Source organism: Brachionichthys hirsutus, chromosome 12, assembly GCF_040956055.1.
Source record: "Brachionichthys hirsutus isolate HB-005 chromosome 12, CSIRO-AGI_Bhir_v1, whole genome shotgun sequence".
In the NCBI taxonomy this organism is placed as follows: domain Eukaryota; kingdom Metazoa; phylum Chordata; class Actinopteri; order Lophiiformes; family Brachionichthyidae; genus Brachionichthys; species Brachionichthys hirsutus.
Window position 1 is genome coordinate 9366489 of NC_090908.1, and position 27857 is coordinate 9394345.

Consider the following 27857-nt stretch of genomic DNA (forward strand, 5'->3'; position numbering starts at 1 on the left):
AATGTATTATATAAATAAAAATAAGATTTAAATATCTTAATAAACTCAAACGATTCCTCAAGCATCTTCATTCATTCCTGGTGCTAGCATCATTCAGAAAATTGATTAGCCTCTGTTGCCAGATTTGAAACATTCTCAAGACCATATTTGGACAGGGTGAAGTGGAGAATACAAGTGGATATTTGTATTAATATACTATTCTCTTTTTTATGCATAGACTCCGGATGAGCAAATATCACTTGTTTAAGTAAAAACAATCACATAATCCTCATCTCTAGAAGTTGTTGTCTGGCAGCTTAAGGTCAAAATCCCCCTTTGTCAAATAAAACAGCTCCATTGTCTTTATTATAGTTCTCCATTCGCCTAAGCCTGTCGGCAAAACAGATAGTAGGGTGCACCATAATTCACTGGCTTCATTTATGATTATGGGGTAGACCTGGGGACAAGCATAAATTAATGGCACATTGTGACTGTGAGTCTGCCAGACATATATCTAACACACGGCAGGAGACAGCGAGTTCTCCACTTCTCTATTGCGTTCGCTTCCCTCCATTATCGGTGGTATTCAATGAGAGTCCTTCATGTTAGCCAGGCAGGAAAAAGAAGTCAGTCTCTCTCTTGTTCATTTTTCATTCCAGCTGGAGTTCTTATGAAGAGCCAGCGAGCCCCATAAGCCATTCTGTTATCGCTCATTCAACTTAATGTCTAGAAAGGGCATGTGTGCAAATTTAAGGAGCTGTTTGTGAGTAAAGCCTGTCTGTTTAGGTGACTAATAATATTCTTAAATGTGACATCTAAAATCCTGATATTTTAATGATGATATAGCATTTTAATATGTGGAATTTTACAGCTTATTCTATTAATTTAATTTGTAATTATTTTGTATGTTTCTGATGGATTTTTTCTGATGCTGATGCCGTTCTGCCACATTTTCAATCCAAGCTCTCAACACTAATGAATACCTGTCGCATGTGTGCTGACCTGATGTCCCTTCTTCACTTGTCTTCCTCTTAGGCCTCTCAATAGACCACGCTGCCAGCAAGCTGTACTGGATAAGCTCAGCCAATGGCACTATCAACAGGTGCAATCTGGACGGCAGCGGGCTGGAAGTGCTGGAGTCTCTAAAGAGGGAGTTAGTCAAAGGCACAGCTCTGGCCGTGATGGGTGAGTGGGGCTTGTCACAAGTGCGTCAGATTGCCATCAAGGATTAGTCAGAGAGTGTGGAGGGATTACGTGTTTAACCAGTTAAGTGGCTGTAGAAAGAGCCTATTCGCTCAGCACATGAACCAGTGGTGCTTTGCTTTTGTGTGAAGGAGCAGAGGCATTAGATAATTAAAACACACTGAAGCTGTGATTGATGATCGATTTTCTCGCCAAGTTTGTAATGAAAAGTTCAGAGGATGTTCATTATGTGTTGATTCCTGGTATCAGTGCTAAATCCAATGAGTCCCACCATCCATCAACTGTAAGGTTCATTTAGAAATGTGCAGAAATCTAAGTCTCCATGTTGCAGAGTGAAATCTTACTTTTAACTCAAACCCGAGCTCCCGCATTCTTAGTATCTGGCCTCTGAACTTTTTATTTTTACATATATAAAGGTGACCGATTTACATTTTTGCACCGTAGACACTTTGACATGTCACAAACATAGGTGGGTACATGAAAGGAGACTTATCAGATCTGTATTAAAACAGCAATAGTTTTGCTGTTTTGAACAATAAGTAAGATTGGGGTGAAACTAAATTGATGACAACCATGACTTTGTGTATGTGGGAATAAAAAATTGGAATTATTGCATTTTTTTCTGCTACCAAAACCATATTTTGGTTACTTTTGTGCAAATTTTCATCAGCATTTCTTATAGTTAAAACCCGGAGAACTACAGAAGACTTGGACAATGGAGACCTAGTTATTGAATTTCATAAATGGGAGCTAGAACTCAAGGTGACATAGACTAATGGCTTAGTTCCTGTGCAGTAGCAGGTACAGCAAAAACATAGAAACGATGTCTGTGAGTCTCCATCAATCACAATTAATGAGATAATATTATGCTGAGGAAATTGTTTTTGAATGGTAGAATGAACAGCTGTACAGTTATTGCATTTCTTGAACCGGGACATTTCATAGTTGCCGAGGAGTGCTGCCGTTGCATGCTAATGAATCGGTTTATACATATGGAGGCCCGTTATAGTTGAACACGGGCACACATGAACATGCCTTCAATACTCTGAGCAGCACCAGGACAGTTTAATAGCATTTAGGATGCCTCATTTAGTGATGCACCAACATACTTCACTGTTTATGTTTGCATGTGTTTCAAACCACTGACATCAAATTGAAATTATTATTAGTGCAAAATGTGCATGTGCAAAGAGCACATTTATCTGTCCTCTTAGCCTCAGGCTAGCGAGTTTTTCTTAGTAAGGTTGAATCATTTTGAAATTCAGCTTTCACACAGTACCAGACTGTAGATTTTTCATTTTTGTCATAGACCCAACATACGCTTTAAATTAAACATATATAGAGGACTGAGAGTGAGGCTTGAGGGAGATGGCAGAACAGCATGTCATTTTCAAACTTGCGCTCCTTGTGGAGTTGGCAGGTGAATATGGAGGAATGTCCCTCCTAAAGTTTTTTTACTTTTATTTTTTTTACTCATCTAATCGATGCTTACTAACTAAACGAGTTATAGTAAAAATAATTTGGAATTTAAATTGGAATTGCAATTATATAATGGATGAGCAGCTAAATGCAGACCCTTTCTGCTTTGCTGGGTAATAAAGGGTTCTTGAGCAATCCATGGTGATTAAGCCAATACATTTAAACTAGCATCTTCCCTCATCTGTGATGATTCATCAGCTGACCGTATTTGAAGTGGTTAAAATGATTGCAAATCTGTGTCAAGTGTAAACAAAGAAAGCGTGAGGTCTGTCTGGATCTGTACGTCCTACACAGCGGACAGAAGAGGTTTCTTTCATTGCATTGATGACTGTGGAGTGGCGTATGGCTGCCGCAGCATCATTAGACAGCGATTTTGCTTATAGTTTTTGGCATAAAAAAATACAGCTTCTTCCATAAAAAACGATTTAAGTTTTAAGTTTACGATTATAGAGCCACAGTTGATCGATAAAAATTCACCCCTGCCCCTGAGCTTCAGTGAGCAAAAATGACTGTAATCAATCAGCATGTTAAAACAAAATTTTCAGGTCGGTTGTTTTTCCTTTCGGCTTTTATTTATTCATTTGCTGGCATTAGGTTTAATGATTTCTCAGTTTGCCTGTAAAAGATATAACGAGGCCACCGTTAGTGACACAAGGTCGATCCATTCAAATGCTAGGGCGCTGTAATTATTTGATTGGCTTGAGGGAAAGGTGAAGTCTTCTATTCAGGGGGCTGTACGTGATCCATCAACCTGGAATCAAAGTAGCTGTTGAGGAGGAAATTGAATATGATGGACTACAAGCCAGCAATCTCGGCTAGTCTACGGTCCCTGTGGCTTCACATTAACACAGAGTGCAAAGCTAATCTCGGCCCGTGTGCCTTCCAGGGTCAAATGTTTTGTAAACTGCATGCAGGCTGTCATTCTCACTCACGGGAATTTGTCGGATTTATAAGAAAGCGCTTTACTTTCTCTTGAAGGAGAGTTGAGCCTGAAAGTATTTAATACATATGGGAATTGCTTCGGCAACACACACACACACACACACACACATATATATATATATATATATTGTATATAAAATTGCAACCCTGCATAAATACAACACTAAAAAGTTTTCTTTGCAGTATGTGGCTTGTTGCGTGATTCTTTAGCTTTTTGGTCGATTTTTGCCATTTTTGCCATTTTTGCCCATACAGGATAGTTGGATCCATCTCCACTGCAATTTCCCGTCTATTTTGAAGAGAGAGAAGCCACCTGACTCTTTTCCACTTTGCACTTCAGTGAGATTTAAAAATTAGACTTTACTCTCCTCTCTGTAGATTTCTTTTTTTTTTTGGCAAGGAGGCCGGACAGTGCATCACTGATTTCTTCAGAGGGCAGTGATGGGAGTGTGTGGTTGCAGTGGCTGTGTGTGCCAGGCACAGGAGCGTGTGCATGTGCCACTTTGCAAAGATTCTGCCAGATAGCAGCACTACTGAAAGCCTAGAATCCCACAGAACCTGACAGGCTGGTCGCTCGGTCATGGAGTAAAAACATCATGACACACAACAGCGACAGTTCAAACTGCCCTAACCACAAACACTTTATTTTAAGTGTTTTGCTTTTTAAACTGCCAGATGGTTTTTATAAGAAAAGGTTTAATCTTAGGAATTATGTAATTATAGGGAATTATAGTGCAGGAAATGTGTTGCATCACAAAATTACTTAGTTGGGTTGAGCATTTATAGATGACGATCATTATTGATGTACATTGTATAAGCATGTGTATAAACATGTGAATTAAATATAAATCTGCTTGAATAAGTCGATGGAAGAATCCGTTTTGCTGGAGAACCTTTTTCCAATTGTCAAACAAAAACATGTTTCAAAGCTACAAGATTATTGTCAGCAAGTGGGCAGAACGGGAAACAGGGTATGACACAGTTTAATCTCAAATCAGCTCAGATAATGCTTCAATTATTAAAGGGTTTTACAACATAAGAGTGCCATCCCTGGTGGATTAAACTGAAAGCTGGAGCATGCTGTTTGCTCTCGTGATGAGAAGACACATTTGATGGCACTGTAGTGTCTTTGAAAGCTTGTTTGCATTCTAATGTTATTTGCATTAATTTTTCGTCAAAGACGAATGTTCTGTGGCTTTGTCCAAAGCAATAAGTGCACTTTGCCTTTCCATTGCTGTCTTCTTGAAATGCCATCTGAGGCCACATTTTATTTTCAAGCAAATTACATCCATGGTTACAGGCGGCAAACTTTGGTGGGCTGACGAAGAATCTGCACAGCTTGGAACGGTTACCAAGAGAGATGGACGGAATGTTGTCATCCTGAGAAACAAGACGAACGGGGTGGTTCACATGAAGGTGTATGACAGAGATGGTCAGAAAGGTAAGCAGCTTCACAAAACGTGAACCCAAACACGTGGACACTCGTGAACTTATTTCTTATTGCATCTGCTTAACTATCAGGAAGAAATCCATGCCAGATGAGCAACGGAGGATGCTCACAGCTCTGCTTCCCCACATCCGAGAACACCCGCAGCTGCTCCTGCACTGTTGGCTACAACTTGCGTAGTGATCGTATGTCTTGTGAAGGTACATTTCTCAAAATCTTTACAGCCAATAGGCCTATATATATATATATATATTATTTTATTTTTTTCATATCGAATGCACGCAACATTTCGATATGTATAGGTAATTTATTTTTCTTTAGGTGTTGGCTCATTCCTGATGTATTCCATCCATGAGGGAATCCGGGGAATCGCGCTTGACCCAAATGACAATAGCGAAGCTCTCATGCCTATTACGGGAACGCTGTTTGCCGTGGGAGTAGACTTTCATGCAGGTATGATTCCACATGGCACACAGAAGGATACTCAATGTTTGTTATTGAGTATAAGGCACCACATATGTCAGATATCCAATGAGGGTTAAAGGGTTGTTTTGTCTATCATGTGGCTAACATCCTGCATGCCGCTCCTGTTCCGTGCTACATAAAAATGTAGCACTGTGAGATTGTTTGCAGGCTTTTAAATGACAATTGCCTTCCCAAACTGTCTTTCTTGTCTTATTTTGTACTACATTAGTGGATGTTACACATCAATATACATCGTATTATATAATACACATAACAATGACACGCTTGTGTCTTTCCCTCTTTTATTACCTGCAGTACACACTAGTCTCTCTCAATCATAAACATCAAGGAGATGGGAGGTTTTTTTTTCACCTATTGTGGCCGCTAACATTTTGAATAATGGTCCATGTGCTTGTTGAGTGCTGCACAGATGAAATAGTAATACGTTTACATTACAGTAGAACCTCATTGTGAATAGCATTACACTCTTCACACACAAGATTCTGAAAAAATACATTCTAATACAAAGCAATTCCCAAGATATTGTAACAAATGAAAGTGCTGGAATGTGCAATGTAAAATAAGAACCATAGCTTGAGCTATCTTTTGATACATCCCTGCTTCTTCCCGTATAATGTATATTATAAAAATGATAAATGCATTACACCTGCAAATTCCATTAATATATTACTGATGCGTGGCATTTCATATATGTAATAGGCTGCCACTGACAAAAGCTGTGAAAAAGGAAATTGCATACATGAAGCACACACACTGGTTGATATGCAATGGTTCACAGTACAGTATATAAAAAAGCCCAGATTAAAAAAATAAATATGTATGGTTGTGTATATTTGCTTCCTTATGAGTTCATGCAAACATGAAATGTAAATAACAAAAGGTTTGCTCATGATTATCAAGAAAACCAAGATGATATGATTTAATATTCTACTTACCATTAAAATGGCAGAGGTAAATATCAACAGACTTCCCCTAAATAACATAACACAATAGTTCATTATTTGTATTAAATGTATTAAAGGGAATACAATACCAGAACACTATCCACAACAAATATTTGAATACCTTGAATTACAGGGTCATTGCTTTGAAAGAACTATATGTATATATTTCAATGAAATGAGCTTCACAATATTGACCTGTTTGGACGCCAACATAATTTCAATGAGCCAATGTTCTGACGTTTCTGAAAATGCAAATTAAACTACATTTCTACATCAGATAATTCACCACTTCTGTCCAGGCTCAAATATTTGAACAACTACAATTGCAATTGTCAGATGTTAGAATACAAACATTCTAAACCAAAGGACTCTGAGAAATATTAATTATACCTGTCAAACTTAAGCAGGTTAGCATTGTCATTAAAAATTTATTTCCATACTGACATTAATATTTTTACCTGGGCATGGGGGGCTAAATGCTATGTGGCATTCAGTTCAAAAGGAGACAGTTCAACTGCCACTGAACAGGCACTTATCTCACTAAAAATGAAAACCTCTACAAATACCTTGTTAAAAGTAGGTAAAAATGCTAGTCTGAAACATTTTCCTGAACAAAAATAAACCTATGTGATGCCTCTTGCATCTAATCGACAAGTTTAGTGATTCTCTGACAACTTCGGCTTTTAAGTTTGGCCAGTACTGCGCTGTCAGCTCGAGGGGACTGTCAGGCTCTGATCCAGAACTTTGAAGGTGGCCCCACAGAGTAGACAGGATGGAGTGGAAGAATAGTCTGATTCTGTAGAAGAGATGGACGATGAATATTGAACTGTTTGGCTCATTTACAGGACTTGGCATGTTATTTACTCTCCGGTGGACTGGGCCACTTTTACTGATGGTCTGATGGAGAAGAAGTTTTGGCTGGCTGGATTTCTAGTTGATCATTACTGATTAATGATATGACAATGTTTGATTTTGGAGACTAAAATGTTGCTCATCACCTACTCATTATGTAATGCACACTCTCTAATAAATTCATAATTATTGTATGTCAATATCAGAAGATTATTAATACTGTATTGATCACCTAATTTTCAATTTCCTTAATGTGTTCATGATCCCTCAATCATAAATGACGCTTGATTATCCCAATTCTATTTACTCATTTCATGTTCTATTCACAGTTTTTACAATATTATTTTAAGGTTAATAAAAAAAATGAAATTGGAAAAGACAATTATATGTGGCTCACATGTGATCTTTATCAAATAACTATTAAGTTCAATGATTTATGGTGCAATGTTAGTGCCTACTCTTCAGAAACTGATGAAAAGGATATTGTGTTAGGGAGGCAACTGCAAGTGAGAAGAGCTGGGATGAAGTGGATGGATGGATGGATGCTTTTTCTTTTTACAAAATAAAAAAAGTAGACTACTGATACACTAGATCAAAAAGTTGCTGAAGTGATGAGTGTGATCTGCATATTAATTAGCTGGCTAGATAACTACTACTCTGAACATGATAGAGCACATTTTGTTGAATTGTTTTAAATAATTAATATATTTTAACAAGGGAAATTTGCTGTAGTCTGTGTAAATCAATATCAAGAGGTATATATTCCCACTGTAACCACTATGTCTGTCTGTCTGTCTGTCTGTCCGTCTATCTATCTTGGATTACTCACTACAGAAGTTGTAGTCATAAGTCAGTCAGTATGCTATCAAATAACTGTCAAGAAAGCCTGAAATCTGGTTCTAAATCAGAGTGGCCAAGCCAAAATCAGACAGGCCCAAACAAAACAAGATTGCAAATAGTCCACCCTTTTATTACTCTGTACAGGTGAATAGGCAATTGCATTACTAAGTCCATCCAAGAGCAGCAGCTGATAGCACACGCACATCATTTACATGTCATTACTGAAACCCGACTGCCAGAGCAGAGCGGATTAAAGCCTTGCAGCTGTTTTCTGTCATTTCTGCACTAAACAGAGTGTGACGGCAGCAGGAACAAGGAAGTGCAAATAAACAAATAATGCCACCTAACCTTGTGACAGCCTGTTCACAGATAAGCTGACAGACATTCATGGAGATGTGATTGGAGACTACACCGTAAATATGTTGTGGACTATTTTATATGCTTATGTAATAGTGCCATTAAATTAAAAAGTGTCCATAACAGTTTTACTAACAACATGTTTTGCATCAAGAGATATTTTGCCCTGTAAAATTTGGCCAACAATTGCCTTTGCTGTTCAGACACTATGAAAACATTTGTGCTGTGTATGGACTGTGTAGGTATTTTCACCATTGCACTTTATAGTTCCACAACCCATTTGGTGAAATGGGCCATACTGCAATAAAATGGTTTCATGAGCATCTTTGTTTGAAGGCACAAATGTGTTTGAGGCAGCCACATGCATCATCACATTTTCCCTTGTCAACACCATATCTTCTATCTTACAGGAAATGACACCATATACTGGACAGACATGGGCTTGAACAGAATATCCAGGGCCAAACGGGATCAGACCTGGAGGGAGGACATTATTACTACCGGAATAAGTCGAGTGGAAGGCATCGCTGTTGACTGGATAGCCGGCAAGTGTTGGAGCTCCTTGTACCATGGACTCTGGCACTGGAGGGTGTCCAGCTGGTCCTGATTAGTCAAAATCATGACTTTATGCACATGTGTTGTATGTGTTAATGTGATATGTTTTGTTTTGTTATAATTCTATAAAAGTGCAGCCATTGTGAAAGGGTAGGGGTATTTACCTACCAAAAAATATAATTTACAGGATAAACAGTATTCGTTTTTGCCAGTGAGCAAGTTCATGATCTGCTAACATATCTTGTGTTAATGACGATCAATAGAGATAATTATGGCCTTGTTCTACACAGGAAACCTGTACTGGACAGACCACGGATTAAATCTAATAGAAATCTCCTGGCTGAATGGTGCATATCGCTCAGTGGTTATATCTGAAGGACTTGATCAGCCAAGAGCCATTGCTGTACATCCACAGAAAGGGTAGGTCATGCCTTTTTTTAAAGTAACGCGTGACACATTGCTGGAAGGAATGCAATGTTTCTTAGCCATGCAATGAGCTGGTGTCTCATCCGGTCACCAATTATTAAATTTAGATGAAAATGCTATACTACCCAACCGCAGTTGGTGGTTGAGCTGTTCCAAATCACCACAGAATAAGATCACAGTAGTGGTGCAGCAAATCTACATTGAGTATTAGTAAACGCAACTTATTCATTAATAAACAGTACAACATTCCTCAATAGTTGAATCAGAAACAGTTTGACTTATATTTAGGGTGTCAAGAGGTTACAATTCAGTTCCAACTGACTGGTAGAGATCTCCAGGTTTTTAAATGTACAATTTATGGTGCAGAAATTAGTTGAATTGTAAGATGCTACCGTGCCTTCCCAGGTACCTGTTCTGGACGGAATGGGGCCAAAACCCCTGTATCGGCCGTTCCCGCCTGGATGGTTCAGACCAAGTTACCTTGGTCAACTCAGGCATCATGTGGCCAAATGGGATATCCATCGACTACGAGGTACAGCTGCACAAATATGCCCGAACGCTATTATGAGCCCCGCCCCCCACTCCATTCCACTCTCACATACTGTACTTCAGAACCTCATCTCTTTTCTGGCTGAAATATGACTTTGCCTAAGTGGTTCAGTTTGTGATATGGATATTAAAATTACCTTTCAGGAAAATACATTATACTGGTGTGATGCCCGTACAGATAAAATTGAGCGAATAAACCTTGAGACGGGTGAGAGCCGGGAGACTGTACTGTCGGCGCCCAACGTCGACCTGTTCTCAGTCGCTGTGTTTGGGCCTTACATCTACTGGTCTGACAGGTAATTTATTACGCTCTTAAATGCACATACATGAAATGACCCGCAGAGTCTGCAATTCTGGCTTGACAATAACCTCTCCCGTTAAATGTCTCGTGTGGGAATATTAAACACAGCAATACCTCATACTGAGGGTCACTGTCTATTTGAGTAAATATTCTAGGAATTTATTGTGTCATCAGCAAGGGCAAATCTTTCCCCAATCTTCTGTAAAATAATCCACATTGTTAAATGTAATTAAATATTACTTATGTTTATTAATGTCTACCTTTATACAAAGTTAAAGGATCCCTGAAGCAGTAACAATAATGACAAGAAAGCATTTGATCAATTGATGGAGACTTGCTCAACGATGGCTATAAAATAGCTAATTACATCTATTTTCTTGATGTCTTTTACAAATGTTTAAGATTTCTCTTTTTCTTTGCCTGTACAAGAAGGACCACAATGCAAAGACTCTATTTGCTTTATTTCATATTTATCCTCAAGACCTTGAATGATTTGTACTGTATGTAAAGAAATGTATCTAACTTTTATGCCGTGATTTCGTTGCCTTGTCTCAATAAAATGTCTGAAGGAATAAAGCATAGGTTCTTCTTTGAAACACGAACCACTTATTTTGCTGCATGTCCTTCCTGTGCATCAGGGCTCATTCAAACGGCTCAATCAGACGCGGCTTCAAGGCTGACGCCAGTGAGGCTGTGACCATGAGGAGTGGTCTCGGTGTCAATCTGAAAGATGTGGCAGTGTTCAACAGAGGCAGAGAAAAAGGTAAAAGTTTCTACTCAACATTCTTATTGATTTACGTAGCAGTTATTATTGCAGTTTTCACCGATACTAATTTCAAAATATCTTGTCAATCCTACTTTGTAAATATATTATTGTTTCAATACACCTATGATGATTTTCATTTTGTAATGTCTCATCGCAAACAATTTCAAAACCGTTGCAAACCAGTAATTGAACATGTGTTGGGTATTTTAGGCACAAATCCCTGTTCCAGGGGTAATGGAGGCTGCCAACAGCTGTGCTTCCACCTGGGTAGTGGGCGCCGAACTTGCTCTTGCGCCCACGGCCGCTTGGCAGGCGATGGCTTTGCCTGTGAGCGCTATGAGGGATATCTACTCTACTCCGAGAGGACCATATTGAAAAGTATCCACCTTTCAGACGAGAATGACCTCAACTCACCTGTGCAGCCATTAGAGAATCCTGCCTTTTTCAAGAATGTCATAGCCTTGGCGTTTGACTACAGCCAGAAGGCAGATGGGACCAACCGCATTTTTTTCAGTGACGTTCACTACGGAAATATCCAGATGATTAACGACGATTGGACAGGAAGAACTCTTATCGCAGAAAGTACGTGTATTTTACATTTCCTCAGTGTTTTCTTGTGATATGATGGAATGGTTTGACAGTTGTGTATGTAACGCAGTCCATGTTGTGTTTGGTTACGGTTTGGCATTGCAGCTACACACAGCTAGCGCATGCTCATTTGCTGATTTCACAGAATGCCGTTCTCATTTCCTGATTGCTTTAGATGAGCTCTTATTCCAGGTTTTAATCATAAGATCACAATATTTACCTCAATATTTACCTTGAGGGGACACTCTCCTGACTCCACTCTTGTTTTGTTTTTTTCCAATAGTCCCTTGAAAAGATTATTTATTAATAAATCTGCAGAGAGTGTAATTCCGACTACTATCACTGAATCTCTATCAGCTCTGCCTTTGATAAACATGACTATCAGAACAGCGAAGACAATATGCTGGCAGGCTACCACCCTCTGGTATTCTGAAGTTTCTCCTATGAATAGAGCTTCACTTTTCCACCCCCTCTTCACTCTGGGAGACAAAGTGCTACAGTTCCATTCCTGGTAACCCCCCCACAAGCTATTTCCCACACCCCTGATGAGGGGGCTTCCTGTTTATTTGCTTAACTTCTAGAAATCAGCAAGAAGTATTAAGACTTGTCAAATGTGACGCTTCCAAAATGGAAAATCAAAGCAGTGTAAATAATTAGAATAATTTATTTTTAGAGGCGTCAGAATTTATTATTTGGGATAGGTTAGGACATCTGAAGTGAAGACAAGGAATGAGGAATAGAGCTGAGGGAAGATGTGCTCCAAACAGACACCCCGTGCAAACACTATTCAATTTCTGAATATTTGTTGTTACTGTTGTTAAGCATTATACTCAAGTGTGGTATATTAAGTCTTTGTCGATGAGCATCTTTAGCCAGCTTATAAACATATAAACCATATACAGAGACAAATGTCTGTCCCATTTTCCTTTTATAAGTTTCTGCCTGCCTCCCAGCATTGAAAAAAGGTGAGGATGTTAATCATCTATATTTCCTTAATTAAACCTCATGTCCACAATTAATTACTTCACCCGCACCAATTTGTTTTTATTACAAACAATTAATCAGGTCAGCTGACTCAGGTATGCTGTGCATCATTTATAGGTCCTTAGATAAAATGGTACAGCCAAAATCTATTTCATTGGCCATATGTTCACCAAAGTCACACAAAAAAAAGACATCAGGCCCAAGATATTTGACAGTGGCTTGACACAGAGTCACCGTTATGTGAATACTAAAACAGTGTGAGGTTTAATACATGTTTTCTTTTGAATTGTCCTGTTATGACTATTGTGCTCTTTAACAGAAGACAAAAAGGCACTGCTTTTCTTATCAAGAATAATCTGTTTTTTTTTTTTTCTAACGATAAACAAGTGGGCTCATAATTGGTCGAGTTACACATGATCTAACATACACATAAAACCCTCACACATGTAATCTTTCCAAACAAATACGATTACCTATCCGGTTGACAAACTGTGATATCTGACAGCAGAGGCGCGGTCCAGTAGATGTGTACAGAGCACTTTATTGCATTTGAATAAATTTCCTGCGTTACTGTAGCGAGTGTTTTATCATTTCCAGGGACATTTTATCCATCCATTTGTTTTGTGTTCAGATTTTAATTTTATTGTAATTTTTTTTCCACTGCTCTCCAGTTCTCTTTTGCTCTCTGCATTATGTCAACATTGTTCCCTGCTTGTGTGTGTGTGTGTGTGTGTGTGTGTTTCAACCAAAGATTCTTTACTGTCCTCGCCCACAACATAATGGAGACCATTCTGTATTCAGCGGCCTCCACAAACACCGTACTGAGGTCCTTGGGGAGCAGTACACACATTCATGTACCTGAGTACAACTAGACAGCACTGTATTATTAACACGGCCTTCTTCTTAAGATTGATGCCGCTGCAATATTGAAAAACTGGCGGTCATATTCAATAGACAATTTATTAAACCACTGTAAAAAAAAACACACAAAAAAAACTAAAGTAAATAGTCATGCACAAATATGGCCCGGTGCTCTGTAATCACTCGCCCGCTCTCTAGAGCTTCTCTCGCTGTCAGTTACATTATTACACCACGCTGAAAGGCCACAAAGGCATTTTTCATATTATGCTTTTGGGAAATTGGTTCACGATGAAAACATGTTCAGACAGTGAATGACTGTTGCATCAACAAATAACTGTCCAGTATAGAGAGGCATGACGTCGTCGTCAATCACCAAGGAAACAAGACTGCAATTATGCCATTTGCTGCGTTGTCCAAAATGTGCCTAAAAGTGAACGTCTTTGCAGTCTCGGGTTAGGGTTAGTGATGGCAGAGGCGGATCTGTCCACACAACACGATACAGCAAATTTAAAAAAGAAAGACAAATATTATTACATGTTTACCATGTCTCCTATCTAATACTGAAATTATTAAGCATTTTCTTTCCATGCATCGATACAGTTTTTATGTTTACATCCAGTATTTGATAAGGAGTAATTCAGCGGTCTTGTGTGTTCTATTCTTTTAGATGTGGGTTCAGTGGAAGGTCTGGCCCACCATCGGGCTTGGGACACATTGTTCTGGACCAGTTCTACCACGTCCACCATCACCAGACAATCTCTGGATGAGAATCGAGCGGGTGCCTTCAACCGCCAAGCTGTGGTCACTCTTTCAGAGGAAGACCATCCACATGCCCTGGCCTTGGATGAGTGTCAAAAGTCAGTAGCTCTTCACATTTTCTCATTTCTCTAGTCTTACTCCTCTAGTTATGTTGCCAGTTGATCCGAACTTGCCAGCAACTAAGTTCAACCTTTAATACTGTCACAACATTCATTGTTCTGTTAGAACTGCGTGGCCATAGAGACGAGGGCACGTGTGACTTTGTGAGGTAACTTTTGTTTGGATAAAAACAGACACTTGCCAAAATCAGGTATCGGTACGTGACGGATAAGTCTGAATTAACAATTCAATAAAGCAACATGCAGAAGGTCAGTAGCAGACAGATCTTCTGTTATAGACAAAACTATCCAGAGACAATGGCGATGACGCAGATGAACTTCATCAGTGCTAGGGGTCATGGCACTATTCTCCATATTGTTAATTTAAGTAGCAATAATATTTTTAACTTGTCTTAAATTATCTTCAATTTAATCAGTGTCATAAAATAATGATGCTAGGATTTTGATTAGAAAGCCTCAACACTTTTTTTTTTTTTGGAACGGGTGACGGAAAGTATCAGGTGTGCTCTGTGATAGGAGAGTGGCAGCGAGGATGAAGGGAAAGGTCTACAAGTCAGTGGTGAGGCCAGCCATGATGGACGGCTGAGAGACAGTGGCTCTGAGGAAAAGACAGCAGGCGGAGCTAGAAGGGCGGAGATGAAGACGCTGAGGTTCTCATTGGGAGTGACCAGGTTGGATAGGATTAGGAATGAGACAATAAGAGGGACAGTGGAGGTTAGACATTTTGGAGACAAGGTCAGAGAGACCAGACTTTGATGGTTTGGACATGTCCAGAGGAGAGACGGGGACTATATCGGTAGAAGGATGCTGAGGATGGAACTGCCAGGAAACAGGGCTAGAGGTCGACCCAGGAGAAGATACATGGACGTAGTGAGGGAGGACATGAGAGTGGCTGGTGTTGGGGAGGACGATGCAAAGGACATGGTGAAGTGGAGAAGGTTGGTTTGCTGTCAACATGCCACTGATGGCACGGGCTAAAAGAAAAGGATAATCATGTAAAAACACATGTCAGTGTATTTAGACATGTAAAACTAAAACAATTATTTAAAGAACTTCTGTTTAGTGCTCAGAAAGGCTTTGTTGTATTAGGCCACATGGCCATGTAGGATTTTTAATGGGAGGAAACTGTTGCTGGCCTCTGGGGAAATATTGAATTCAACAATTGAATATATTGGTTTTGGTTCACATTAATAGCTTAACGCTAGGTTCTGTAAGTGCTGACTGCATAGAACATTAACCTTACAACTGGAGAGATGATAAAAGTACAACACTCACCAGGAAAATTCAGCATCCAGCCAATCTATTCCCACAAATTGGGCTTCTTGTCTCTTTTATGATGTTTCTGTTTGATAAAGAGCTCAGGATAGTCCGAGAAGTCCAGAAGAAGCCTTTAATATTTTGGTTATCACACCTCCAAATCCATCTGACAAAGACCAAAAGCGACAATGCCTTTAATGCTGCTTCACACATGACCTCAGAAAACAAACAAACAAATAAAAACACTAGGTTTGTTGGAGCAGACATATTCTAAAATTCACTGCTGTAGATTGGTGAGCGTTTGCCCCATAGCTATTGGGACATTTCATGAACAATTTAATTCATGTACGTAGAACTTAGAAACGCTTGCTTGCTATTAAGAACATAACGGCATTCCTGTCACATGCCTCGCCATTAGCACCTGCATATTCATGAATATGAAATGTTATTCTGAGCACGCCGAAAGAGTGAGTATCTGTTGTAATAACTTAATGAATTGCTTGCCCTCAGACTACGTCCTAGATTGACAATCTGGCACCATATCCATCGCTCTGTAGAAACTCGGTGTGATAATTAGAGTTTCAACTCAAGTGTCTAATTCACAGTCCCTAATTCTGAATGGTGACCAGTCCTTATTGACATGCGTGAGTGGACTTCCATTAATTTATCATCGCGTGCGGTTAGATATATTCTAAATCGCATTCATCTCTCTTTTTTGGGTATAAATGGGTGGTTTCAGATTTGCTCAACCTTATAAACCAAGGTACAAGTCTTTCCTCTGGTTTCCTCTTGCTATTATTTGTGTTCTTAGACACTCTCCGAGGGACAGAAATGAATAAATGACTTGTAGCCAATGATGCTTGTCTTTTTTTCGAGTTGAAACTGAACAACACTTCATCATTGATTTGCTTCTTGGGGGCAAAGAGCGGAAGCAAATGACGGGCCATGGCGGTCTTGTGGCTAATACGATTAGGGGGGTGATGCACTTTCTTGATCCTCAGCTATTTAATTCTTGGCAGAAGTTTCTCATTCATTATGTTGGTTTTTCCTTCTTTATGATACATTATGATATAGAAGATCTTATAAAAAAAACCCACATCATTCCTGCAACCTAAATTAATTTCATGACAGCCTTTTTTTTTCAGCCCTTGCTGACGTGTATTAATTTGTAAAAGGACCGCGGTGCATTTATTGCTGTTTCGGGGCTGGTGGGAATTTCTGCACTTTCACAAAAAATCCACCTGGTCTTGCAGAATGTAAAAGGAAAAGATTGATCTATGCACTAATAATTCAGTGTTTGTGCTGCTTGTCGTTTCACATTTCAGCCTGATGTTCTGGACAAACTGGAACGAGCAGAGACCCAGCATCATGAGATCCACACTAGCAGGCAAAAATATGAGGATTATCATTGGTTCTGACATCTTGACGCCGAATGGACTGACTGTTGACCACAATGCAGAGAAGCTCTACTTTTCAGATGGAAGCCTTGGCAAAATTGAGAGATGTGACTTTGATGGTTCTGGCAGATATGTAAGTATATAATTAATGACATTAATTCTGGCTGCCTGATTCATGCATTTTTCATCTCTGTAAAGATATTTGCTTTTTAGTTGTCGTAGGTCTATTTTCATTTTTGTAAATGCAAGGTGTGGACACATGTAATTTTTTTCTATCGCTGTGTTTGATATCACGATGAATCCAAAATGTTTAATGAAAGCGGGCAACTCCGTCTCTAGTTCAAAACTATTTTTTGTCTCTCGGTGATAGAGACATTTAATTACAAAACATCTGAGGAAAAATAGCACATTTAGGCCTGGAATAACAGATTGATCTGCCCTTTTATGCTGAAATGAAACGATACATTTGGTCCTCTGTTTAAACTCTAATCCCCATTGAGCTCCTAGAATACCATCCTTTATGCTGTTGATAGGATCTGAAATCTGCTCTTTCCGTTTTTTCTTCTCTGAGGGTGCAGATGGTTTCCTTAATGACTGAAGTCACTCCTTGTTGAGTAAAAAATAAAACATCAGCGAGTGTAGTTCACATTTTTGTCCATGGAAACCTTCTATGCATAAGTTATAAGATCCCAAATGATTCCGTATCTTCTGAACTCCACTGTGAGAAAAATTTAGTAGAAGATGGTCGTTTTTGCAAGGGATTTCAATTTTTTGCTTGACGTGACCTCTGCAGATCAGCACCTTGGCCCATCTCAATTAGTTACCCGTATGTTTGCTGAGCCAGGTCACAAGGCTCAGAAAGTCTTCGCCTTTGGGTCCCCCCAACCCTCGCTGCCGTCTAATCCTGCTAATGAAGGCTTTGCTATGAAGCTACTCTGGGTGCTGATTCTCTCTTCCAATTAAAATGTGTAAATTAAACAGAGGTGGCTGATTGTCAACTTCAGCACTTGCACTAAAATGTCAAGGGAGTCTGTCCATTATATCCTCCTGAGACCCAGCCCGCTAGCATGTCCTCTGTAGTGGACATTTGTCCATTACAGAGGACGCATGTCAGCGGGCTGGGTCTCAGGAGGATATAGGACCTCTACTGACTGCATTTACATAAGTGCAATAGAAATATTCTGGTTTTGTCTTCTTCTTTTTTTATCAATAGCAGAATCTTTACTTGAACATGATGACTAGATAATTTTACATCTGCATATCAAAATTTCAATATATACGTTTTTGATGGCACATTGTGTTTATATTTGTTGCCACCTTAGTCAATATGCTCTGTAACAATAAATATTACTTTATTTAGAAAATTAAGGTTTTTACATGCCACATGTAGCATAGGGGATCTCAAAACCAGTGTAAAATGTTCTTCCTGTTTTTAATCTGTGTTGTTGTGCTGTATAGATGAAGATCGAGGACTGCTCACCATTTTATTTCATTTTGTTCATCTTTTTATTCATTTGAAACCAATCTGATTTGTCTCAATGAGCAAACGGCTGCAATATATCATTTTTGAATTAAATACAGGTTAGGTGCCATCAAGGGCACGATAAATCACATTACACTTGTAATTTTGTGTTTAGTCACATGACATAACTTGAATGAAGCATCCTCCAGGGCTCAGCTACCCTTTTTCGATGCAGCGCTGCCGTTACATGCTGACAGTGTGGTCGGGAACAGAGAATTACCAGAGCTGTGGCACTGTCGACTCCCGCAGGCCATTAAGGGAGTGGATGCCCATGTTGTTAATGAAGGCAGTGCTTCACAAAGGGCAGCAGGAGTGCATGATGAGAGAAGATGTCAGCATGTTTAGCAGGAAAAAAGAGACCATGAAGAGATGGAATATGAAACCCAGTGCAGTCTGGGAAGGGTTCATATTGTCTGGGTTCAGTGTCAACACTGTCTTCCCTGGGATCACTTACCCCTTATTTGTGTAAAAATAAGGACGTTATTTTGGAGTATGTCAACATCAGTTGTCATGCTATTAGTATTGCTGAACAGAGAGAGAGTGAGAATAATGTGTGAAATATATTTACGGTACTCTAGCCATTTGTTTGGCACAAAGGTATCGGGTTGCAGGCTGGAAACCTTGTTTACGCCAAATCTAATTTCATATCAATATGCTTCATCCCTCCCATCTGGCGCTTAATCTCTTCCTACATTTCACATTCTCATGTCTGTCTAACACTTGCCTGATGGCCAGTTCATGCTTCCACGTGCGGCGTTCCTTTAATCAGCACCTGTCCTATTAATCCCAGTATGGCACAGGGCTAATGTGATGCTGCTTACAAGTCTGTCCCACTTAATGGCTGAGACTATGGAGCTGCTGGAGGCCCTGATCCCCCCACACACACACATGGAGAGCCCCATATGGAGAAACTTGATGGATTCCTGCCTCCCTGCCAATGCCGCTGTCATTTAGTCCCTCAACATCTGGGTTATGAAACCACGTGGGTGGTGGCATGATGTGTTGATTAATGAGTTCAAACATATTGTCCCCCATTTATTTTTAGGGTTGCACTCAAAATTCTGTCGAGAGTTTCTCCAATCAGGTCTGAAAGGACTTAAGGCTTGTAGATGGAAGCGTAAATATGAACAGCATCAAATGCATGACTTTGTGTTGTGATTTAACTATATTACCTATTATGTTATATAGAATGATTTACACATGCATGTAGCACTGCTTTTAATGTGATGTGTGATGGAGAGCAACGTGTGCTTTGTTTGAAATTCTTTAGGTCATTGTTAAATCTGGGCCTGGCAACTTCTATGGACTCGCCATCTATTCAGATTTCATCTATTGGTCAGACTGGGCTCGCAGGTCTGTGCTAAGGACCAATAAGTACACAGGTGGTGACACCAAGGTACTTCGGGCAGATATACCCCATCAACCAATGGGAATTATAGCTGTGGCCAGGGACACAAATAACTGTGAGTATTTAATCACCTGGAAATGTGTTTAACTTGATATCCACTGGATGCAATATCATGTCTGCAAATATTTGTGCATTTTGCAGGTGAGTGTTCATGTGTGCATGACTTCATAATTATATTGTTGTAATTTAGGCCAACGGACAAAACTGAAATATTTTGTATTGACAAAAATGAGCATATTTGAAGAAACTGCATTTTTCGTTCACTCTTAGAGAAGGACCTGCATAATTTACTTCTTATTCTGGATGTCCTTTTTTTTTTCTTTTTTACAATGCAATAACACTTTAGAAAGTACTAAACCCAGAAGTATTTAAGCTATTTGCAGCCAATACAGTATCAACATTTTTCAATGTGGAATGTTTTGATTCAATGCAGCTAACTGTTTTTTTTTTTGTTTTTTTTACTTTGACGGCAGATGGAAATTAGATTTGACCTTATCTGGTGCAATAAATGTATTGTTTGGTGTTTATATTCAATAAACAATGAAATGAAAATACATTTGAAAACTGTAATCTGATAAAACAACAAACCACATAAACAAACTTTAAAATGCCATTTGGTTGTATCAAGTTTAATTTCCAAGTAGGTCAAGAGGAAGTGAGTTTAAGCGTATTCCACTGTTTGGACTTAGTAGTTGAGAGTCATTCTGTTTGTAATTTATTTCACTATTTCACTTTCACTATTTCACTACTAAAACAAACATATCCAATGTGCTGCACAATGCACAGTGGCCAGCAGCGGTAGATCTGATCATCAGCTTATAACTTCTCATTCTCACACTATGAAATTCTACTTGACATGACCATTCTTACTATAAATAATCACATAGTTGTTTTTTTCTCTCATGAATAAAACACACAAGCCGCACAAGGACAGGTAATCTCTGAGGTTGTCTAATGGGCTTCACTTGAAATGTTTCTAGCCGTTGCACTTCTTACTCTGCCTGTTGTTGCAGAGCTTTGCATCTACATTCTCTCTCAGGACTAGACTAGCATATTTCCTTGCACAGGTTATGTCTGTAGTTTGGTCACGCATTTTAGTGCATTACACAATTCCCACAGAGCTATGTGCGCCTTTTCTTTGGCACCCCAGGCAAAGGAAGATGATCGCATGCAGCATTGTAATACTTTTACTATTTGTCAGTGAGAATAGTACTCAGCAGGACTTGATTAGCAGAGCTTTCCTTTTAATCATGTGTTGACCACTTGGGATGCAATAAATGAAACCAAGCAAATGCAGCATCTTGCAGTTGAATCTGACTCATAGTTGTAGAAAAAAAGCATAACTGTTGTGGAATTCTTCAGGAAATCATCCAATATAACCATTTCACCCATCAAAAGTAAAAGCGAGGTTGATGTGAACCCATTAGATTCAAAAAAGCTAAATCATCAGTTGATATTTTCCTAACCATTTTGAAAAGAAAACACCATAAATGCAGGTTCTCTGATTCTGTATCAGTTTTTTTTATAATGGATGGGGAAGGCTTTGTGCTGGGCTGAAAGGTAAACACACAATGCTTTCTCAGAAGGCGAATCAGTGTTGCCGAATGATCTCGAATGATGTTGCCTAGAAGACATGGTGCACCTTGGAAGATTGTTTCTTTGACTGCACCTGACCAGCTAATCCCATCTGTTTGAAGGTGAGCTATCCCCATGCCGATACATGAATGGAGGCTGTGGTGACCTTTGTCTCCTGACCCCACATGGAAGGGTCAATTGCACCTGCCGAGGAGAACGTGTGCTGTTAGACGACAACAGATGTGTGTGTAAGTTACCAAAGACCCCACAAATACTAACCCCTATCGACTACAATGGCGCTTTCATTGCATATTGGTAATATGGAGTCATTGTCTATATTAATATCTACTGTGTAACTGGGCTTCTGTTCAGACTCAGGTTAAGATCTCATTTGTGCTGTTTACACAATATTTGATAGCTTTCAACTGAACCCTTTGTAGAAACAACACATGGACAGGAAAGCCTGAACAGCTGCTGTCTCGTCCTCTTTGACTACGCAATGCATTTGTAATGATTCCAGAAGCGCGGACAATGCTGGTCTTGAAAATCAAGCTCTATCTTCAAGTTTGAGAAGTATTGTGTCAATAATGTCACAATTACCGAGTTGATATCCCGTGACAAAAGCGCGTGTCTTGCTTCCTAATTTCACACATTACTGGTTGACTTTGAAATGCAATGTGAAGATCGACCATGAGGCAGTGGAAGCTGTTCAAACGAGTGAGGTTTGGCCGGAATAAAAATGGCAAGTGACTCAGAAGAGCTGGATCGTTGCCTGGGTGTGGAGAGGATGGCAGGATTCCTATCACACCCCCATTTAGCTCATTACCAGAACGAGAAGTTGTATTTTTAAATTGCATTGCTACAAGTAGCAGAGAATTAATGTTCAAAGTCTGGATAATTTTTTACTGGAATTGAATTTAAATGAGTACCACATATGCTGGGAATATTAATCGGAGGTTTAAATGTAGTGATAATGATGTCATTGAATACAGTTCTCATATATGTGAAAAGTACACATTGAAGTGTTGGCACCGTGTAGTTTTGAAGTTTCTTCCAGCGGATTTAACAGTTTTGGACAGTCATCCATCACTGTTGTTGTCCTGTTCTGCAGCAGAAAATTCCTCCTGCAACATCCACACCGAATATGAGTGTGGGAACGGCGAGTGCATAAACTACCACCTCACTTGTGATGGAATATCTCACTGCAAGGATAAATCAGATGAGAAGATGCAATACTGTGGTGAGAAATTATTTAGAAGTTCCTTTGAATGCACATTTAGATAAGAATGTTGAGTGCCATCTGTGAAGATTCTCAGGCATGGTGAATCTCTTTGTTAAATAAAGTCAACTGGAATTGTATGAAAAGGTGGAAGACATTTTGCCTCTGAACAGCCAGTGAGATAACTTCCAGATAATTAAACTCACGGGCGTCTTCGAAGTCACGAGGGTCGTTGAAACCCAGTCCTGTAGATTCTAACCCTAACCTTTTTGTCATTGATATTTCTGGCTTTGAAAGGTGGCAATTATGTTGTCATTTCTAACACAACAATCAATTCTGCTTCATTTAGTCAACAGGAGCTGTCGGAAGGGATTCAGGCCCTGCTACAACCAACGGTGTGTGGCCAACAGTCGTTTTTGTGATGGGACTGATGACTGTGGGGATAACTCCGATGAAGCTTTCTGTAGCAGTAAGTCACAGCTCTTTGATCCCCTGTTCAAGCTGTCCTGCCTCTGAGGGTAGGTTGCAGCCACACTAATGCTTTTATTAATACAGCAGGCTGTGCCACATGCTGTGTTAAGCATTCACTGTCTAATGAGCTCCAAGATCATAGAGTGCACGGATCCCAGGAGAATCCCAACCCTCACCCTTAAAAGCTTCACTTGAGGGTCGAGGATAATACTCTGTGTTCTTCGAACATGGCCAAACTGATTTTTATTTTGACCTTGGTGGTGAAATAATCCTGTAAAATATAATGTTGTGTTTATTCCCTGCTGTAATTTGACTTTATGTGGGGAAGCGCAGAGGTTTATAGACTGTTCTGCAACAAGCTGATTGAGCCCACAAGGAGGCTGTGGCAGTGTGGGCTTTCTCTTCATTTCATCTCCAACCTTGCATTTTCTTTATAAGCCTGTTAAAGATGGACACGGATATGGATGGAAATATTATATAGGGTTTCTGCATTCATTCATCATGTAATCATGTTTATGGACACGGATGAAACGGACAAAATAGAGCAATATTTCCTGAAATTGGTGAGAGCAACGTAGCTTCATATAGGTGGGACACAATAAAAGTGTATTGACAAAATAAAGAACAATAAGGTGAAATAAAATGTAATGTAAAAACTTTACATTGCAGTAAAGTAAATGTCCACAGGAGGACATTTCACTGTCCTCCTGTGGGTGTGCATCAATGCTAAAATAGAGGATGTCTGGAAATTTGAAGGTATTGACAGATATAGACCATATACAGTCCGACATATCTGTTCAGGTACATAGATGGACCCGAAATAAGCCTTAAGATACAACTTTCACTGCAAAAGGTTTTTGCCGTAATTTCTCTCAAAACTTTATTTGATATGTAATATTGTCATCTGAATTTTGTTAAGGAGAGCTACTATTAGTTAGCATATTGAATGAAATTTAAATACAATAATACCCAGTAGTATTAATATTAGCAGTTTAAACTTGGTGACAGCCTTTTGATTCTGGTATTGTTTGGTTTTCAGGATATTAAATTAAACATATTTTATGTTGTATTTCTACTAAAAAACAACAACTGCGGTCACTGTAACCCAATTATTCTGTCAAATAATTTTCATAAATCCACAGTCATTAAATATTTTGTTTATTTTTTTATTTGAATGTAAAGGCAGACAAAAGCATTGATCTGACTATGACTCCCTGTCATAGTTTAATAAGTATCATTTTAGATTAAATTGTCTCGATTATGCATAATGTAACACAAATTGTGTTTACGGAGAACTATGAATGCCATGAGCCACAGCAATCATTTGGCTCATGCTGTGCTGAAGGCATACTGGCATGTGACAAGAGAAGAAAACATTTGGTGCCTTCCTGTGTGCCTTTTGGGAGAAAACAATATTATTTCTGAGAAGATTTTCCAGCCGAGCATTGGCTGTTCAGTGTAGTTTTTCCTCAATCTCACCCTGATTATTTCTACATGACACACTGTCATAGCCTCTTCTCAATAATAGACCACATATATTTCATTTCATAGAAAAAAAACATACATTTTTGATAGAATTTCTGACTTTTGACCGAACATGAATTTATTTCTGAGAAGTTAGGGTCATTGACAGAGTACATGAGGGAATCAGTGTGTATCCAATGTGTGTCTGACAAATGACTGACAGAGTGCCTCCCCAATAATATGGGGAACAAAAAAATATGTCAAACTTGACCTCAAATTGCTCCAACTATTCAAACTAAATAGAATAAATTTAGTACATAGTCTAGGAACCACCAGGACCCCAATACAAGGTTATTTTAAAAGCAGCAATTTAAACAAAAAAGGAAACGACAACAATGCAACATGGCAATTTAATGCAATCAAAAAGTAGATCAATAACAATGAAGTCATCAGGAATGTCTGAGATATGAGTAAAACTGTTATTGAACACCAACAATAGTGTTTCCTCTTGCTGTTATAACATGTACAAGTAATTTACCAGCTATAAAAGGAAAATGTATAAAATGACTATTACTGAAATTAGCTTTTGTGCAGACGATTGATACAGGTGCAACAAACCTAAGATGCCCATCTTGAATATTAAGTGACAGCTATGCAACTCATCACAAACTCTTCGATGTCAGGGAGCTTGCAGCCTGGAACTAATTTTAACCACCCCATGGAAAGAGGTTCTAAGTGTTGTTGTGAGCTGCACCTGTAACTGCCTCCAAGTGTGGCTTCTTTTATCTTTTTTGAAATGCTAATTCTTTCCCCCCCCAGATGTCACGTGTGGTTCATCAGAGTCATCGTGCAAAGATGGGAGGTGCGTTCCCACCTCAGCCTGGTGTAACCAGGTCATTGACTGTGCCGATGCCTCAGATGAAAAGAGCTGCAGTGAGTGCTTTGTTCTATGTATTGCAGGTTATGGTGAACAAAAAGTGGCATCTGTAGCGGTTTGGAAGGATCCAGTAACTTCAATCTGTGCACGTCACTCAGATCAGATTGAATACTGGACCCTGCAATCCTGACATCCAAATATACAGTACTTCCATAAGTACATGATGGTGATTGTGCTGTTGTGGTTCTATATTCAGACCACACCGACTGTGCCGACTTTTACAAGCTGGGGGTGACAGAGAAAGATTTCATCAGTTGCAACTCCACCTCTCTGTGCATACACCCCTCATGGATCTGTGACGGTGCAAATGACTGTGGAGACTATGCAGATGAGACCAACTGCCAGGGTGAGCACCTGATACAAACGCACACAATGGCACACATTTCACATGTGTATCCAGAGACAAAGAGAAAGGAAGCCAGCTTTCAATTAGAAAAGACTTGAGACAGATTTAATTTTCTAGAAATGATTATGATGGTGGAATAAAAGATTCAGACAGCGCCTAGGAAAAGGTAATTACCTCAATCATTGCTAATGCCCAGATGACTGACATGATCTTGTTGTTTATCCCAGTATCCCATGGGCAGAAGTGCGAGGAAGGGCACTTTGCCTGTCCAAGTGGGAACTGCATCTCCAGCGTGTGGCTGTGCGATGGCCAGAAAGACTGCGAAGACGGTGCAGATGAATTCCAGTGCGGTAAACAAACAGATCCTACACCTCCATGGAAAAGCTTGTACGCAACAAACTGAATTGATGTTTTGTTCCTGAAATAGATGAGATATTTGGTCGATGTTCACAACACTGCTGGCGGTTGCAAGGATATTTATTTTCCATTAGCAGGAAGCTGTTCACTGTCAGGTTTGAACATTTCAATAGAAATGGCCTGCAACATGTATCTCATGCAGTACGTAAGACAGAAACAGGAAGACAACAGATAATTGTTTATCATGCTTCAGGCAGTCTCTCTTCACTTTGTTTTGCTCCCCCCCCCTTTGTTGTGTATTTGAAATGTCTCAAATAAGTGTTGCTGCTTATTTGGAAGTCTAATTTCGACCCTGATGCTGCAAAGGACACACTTTGAATTATACAGCACTTCCAGTGTAACAATTAATTAATGAGCCATCCGTCACTGAAACGCTTATACTGAAGATGGAAAGCGGATGCATATGAAAGGATTACACATTGCAATGCCACTCCTCTGCTTCCCTCACCAGCAGCGGCAAGAGCATTCTAACTCGTGCTTTGATCATGCTAATGTATGCAGAATTTACCATGGCAAAGTCGAGATATTTCCAATTAAACACGAGGACCGTAATTAAGTCATGGCATGGATTGATATAATTTGCCCTCATAACCATCACCCTGGGTCATACCCATTCACAAGTCACTGCTGTGAGCATGAAAGTAGTATTGACTCGTGGGCTTCAATGTAGGTGGTCAGGGTAGCTGCTGAGCTTCATCACAGTCACACGCATGTACGAGGTAATTAGATGTGATGGAGAAGCCCACACACACACACACACATCCAGAGTATTAAAACCATCCCTGCCTACATTTGAGTTGTCAGCATATTGTGTAGTTTGGCTTATAGACTGTATGGTCTACAAAAGTGTAAGAAGTCATGAGGCAGTCAACAGCAGTACTGTCACCTGTGTGACGACCTGGAGGAGGGTTCTCATTTCTTTTACGGTGAGGTAATAGCAATGCAACTATTGCAACACCAAACACACCCCATTTCTAATGGCAGGGACAGACTTGCACAAGTTGAAGGAGCTGCGTTCCCCTTTAAAAGCATTTTTTTGTTTATCGGAATCGTGGTGGAAAAACTGCAACGCGGACTGCCCCCCCCCGAATTCACCCAATCTATCAGGTAGAAACTCGTCACTCACAGATAATGATGACATCGAGCTGGAATGCGTTTAATTTGTTTGCCCACAATGAAGGAGAACGCCATTTATCCATGGGAACCAGAGTTCTGCTTGCGTCTGAGCTGGCAGTGGCTGGTTCACTTCAATCCACACAGCAATAATGTATTAACTTTTGGATCTCAAACCTACCTCATGCCGCTGGTCCTTTTAACATAGCGTTTGCATTCTTACTTTTTATATGCGCGAGATTCTTCCAGGTGCTCCAGCTTCCTCCCACAGCCAAAAGATGAGATGTTTAGGTT

The 27857-nt window shown here is 39.6% G+C and overlaps 1 protein-coding gene across 1 annotated transcript in view; it reads left to right on the forward strand.

Annotated features, from left to right (window-relative positions):
- lrp1bb (low density lipoprotein receptor-related protein 1Bb) overlaps positions 1-27857 on the forward strand; it is a 205093-nt gene that overhangs the window by 131134 nt on the left and 46102 nt on the right. Inside the window, exons 32-50 of the mRNA XM_068746405.1 lie at positions 1015-1164; positions 4904-5044; positions 5125-5250; positions 5372-5503; positions 8940-9074; positions 9375-9504; positions 9916-10042; positions 10204-10355; positions 10999-11123; positions 11337-11708; positions 14227-14416; positions 17020-17224; positions 19884-20076; positions 21719-21844; positions 22708-22836; positions 23165-23284; positions 25570-25683; positions 25884-26033; positions 26261-26383. Coding sequence (XP_068602506.1) covers positions 1015-1164; positions 4904-5044; positions 5125-5250; positions 5372-5503; positions 8940-9074; positions 9375-9504; positions 9916-10042; positions 10204-10355; positions 10999-11123; positions 11337-11708; positions 14227-14416; positions 17020-17224; positions 19884-20076; positions 21719-21844; positions 22708-22836; positions 23165-23284; positions 25570-25683; positions 25884-26033; positions 26261-26383 — 2940 coding nt within the window. The remainder of the gene's footprint in view (positions 1-1014; positions 1165-4903; positions 5045-5124; positions 5251-5371; positions 5504-8939; positions 9075-9374; positions 9505-9915; positions 10043-10203; positions 10356-10998; positions 11124-11336; positions 11709-14226; positions 14417-17019; positions 17225-19883; positions 20077-21718; positions 21845-22707; positions 22837-23164; positions 23285-25569; positions 25684-25883; positions 26034-26260; positions 26384-27857) is intronic.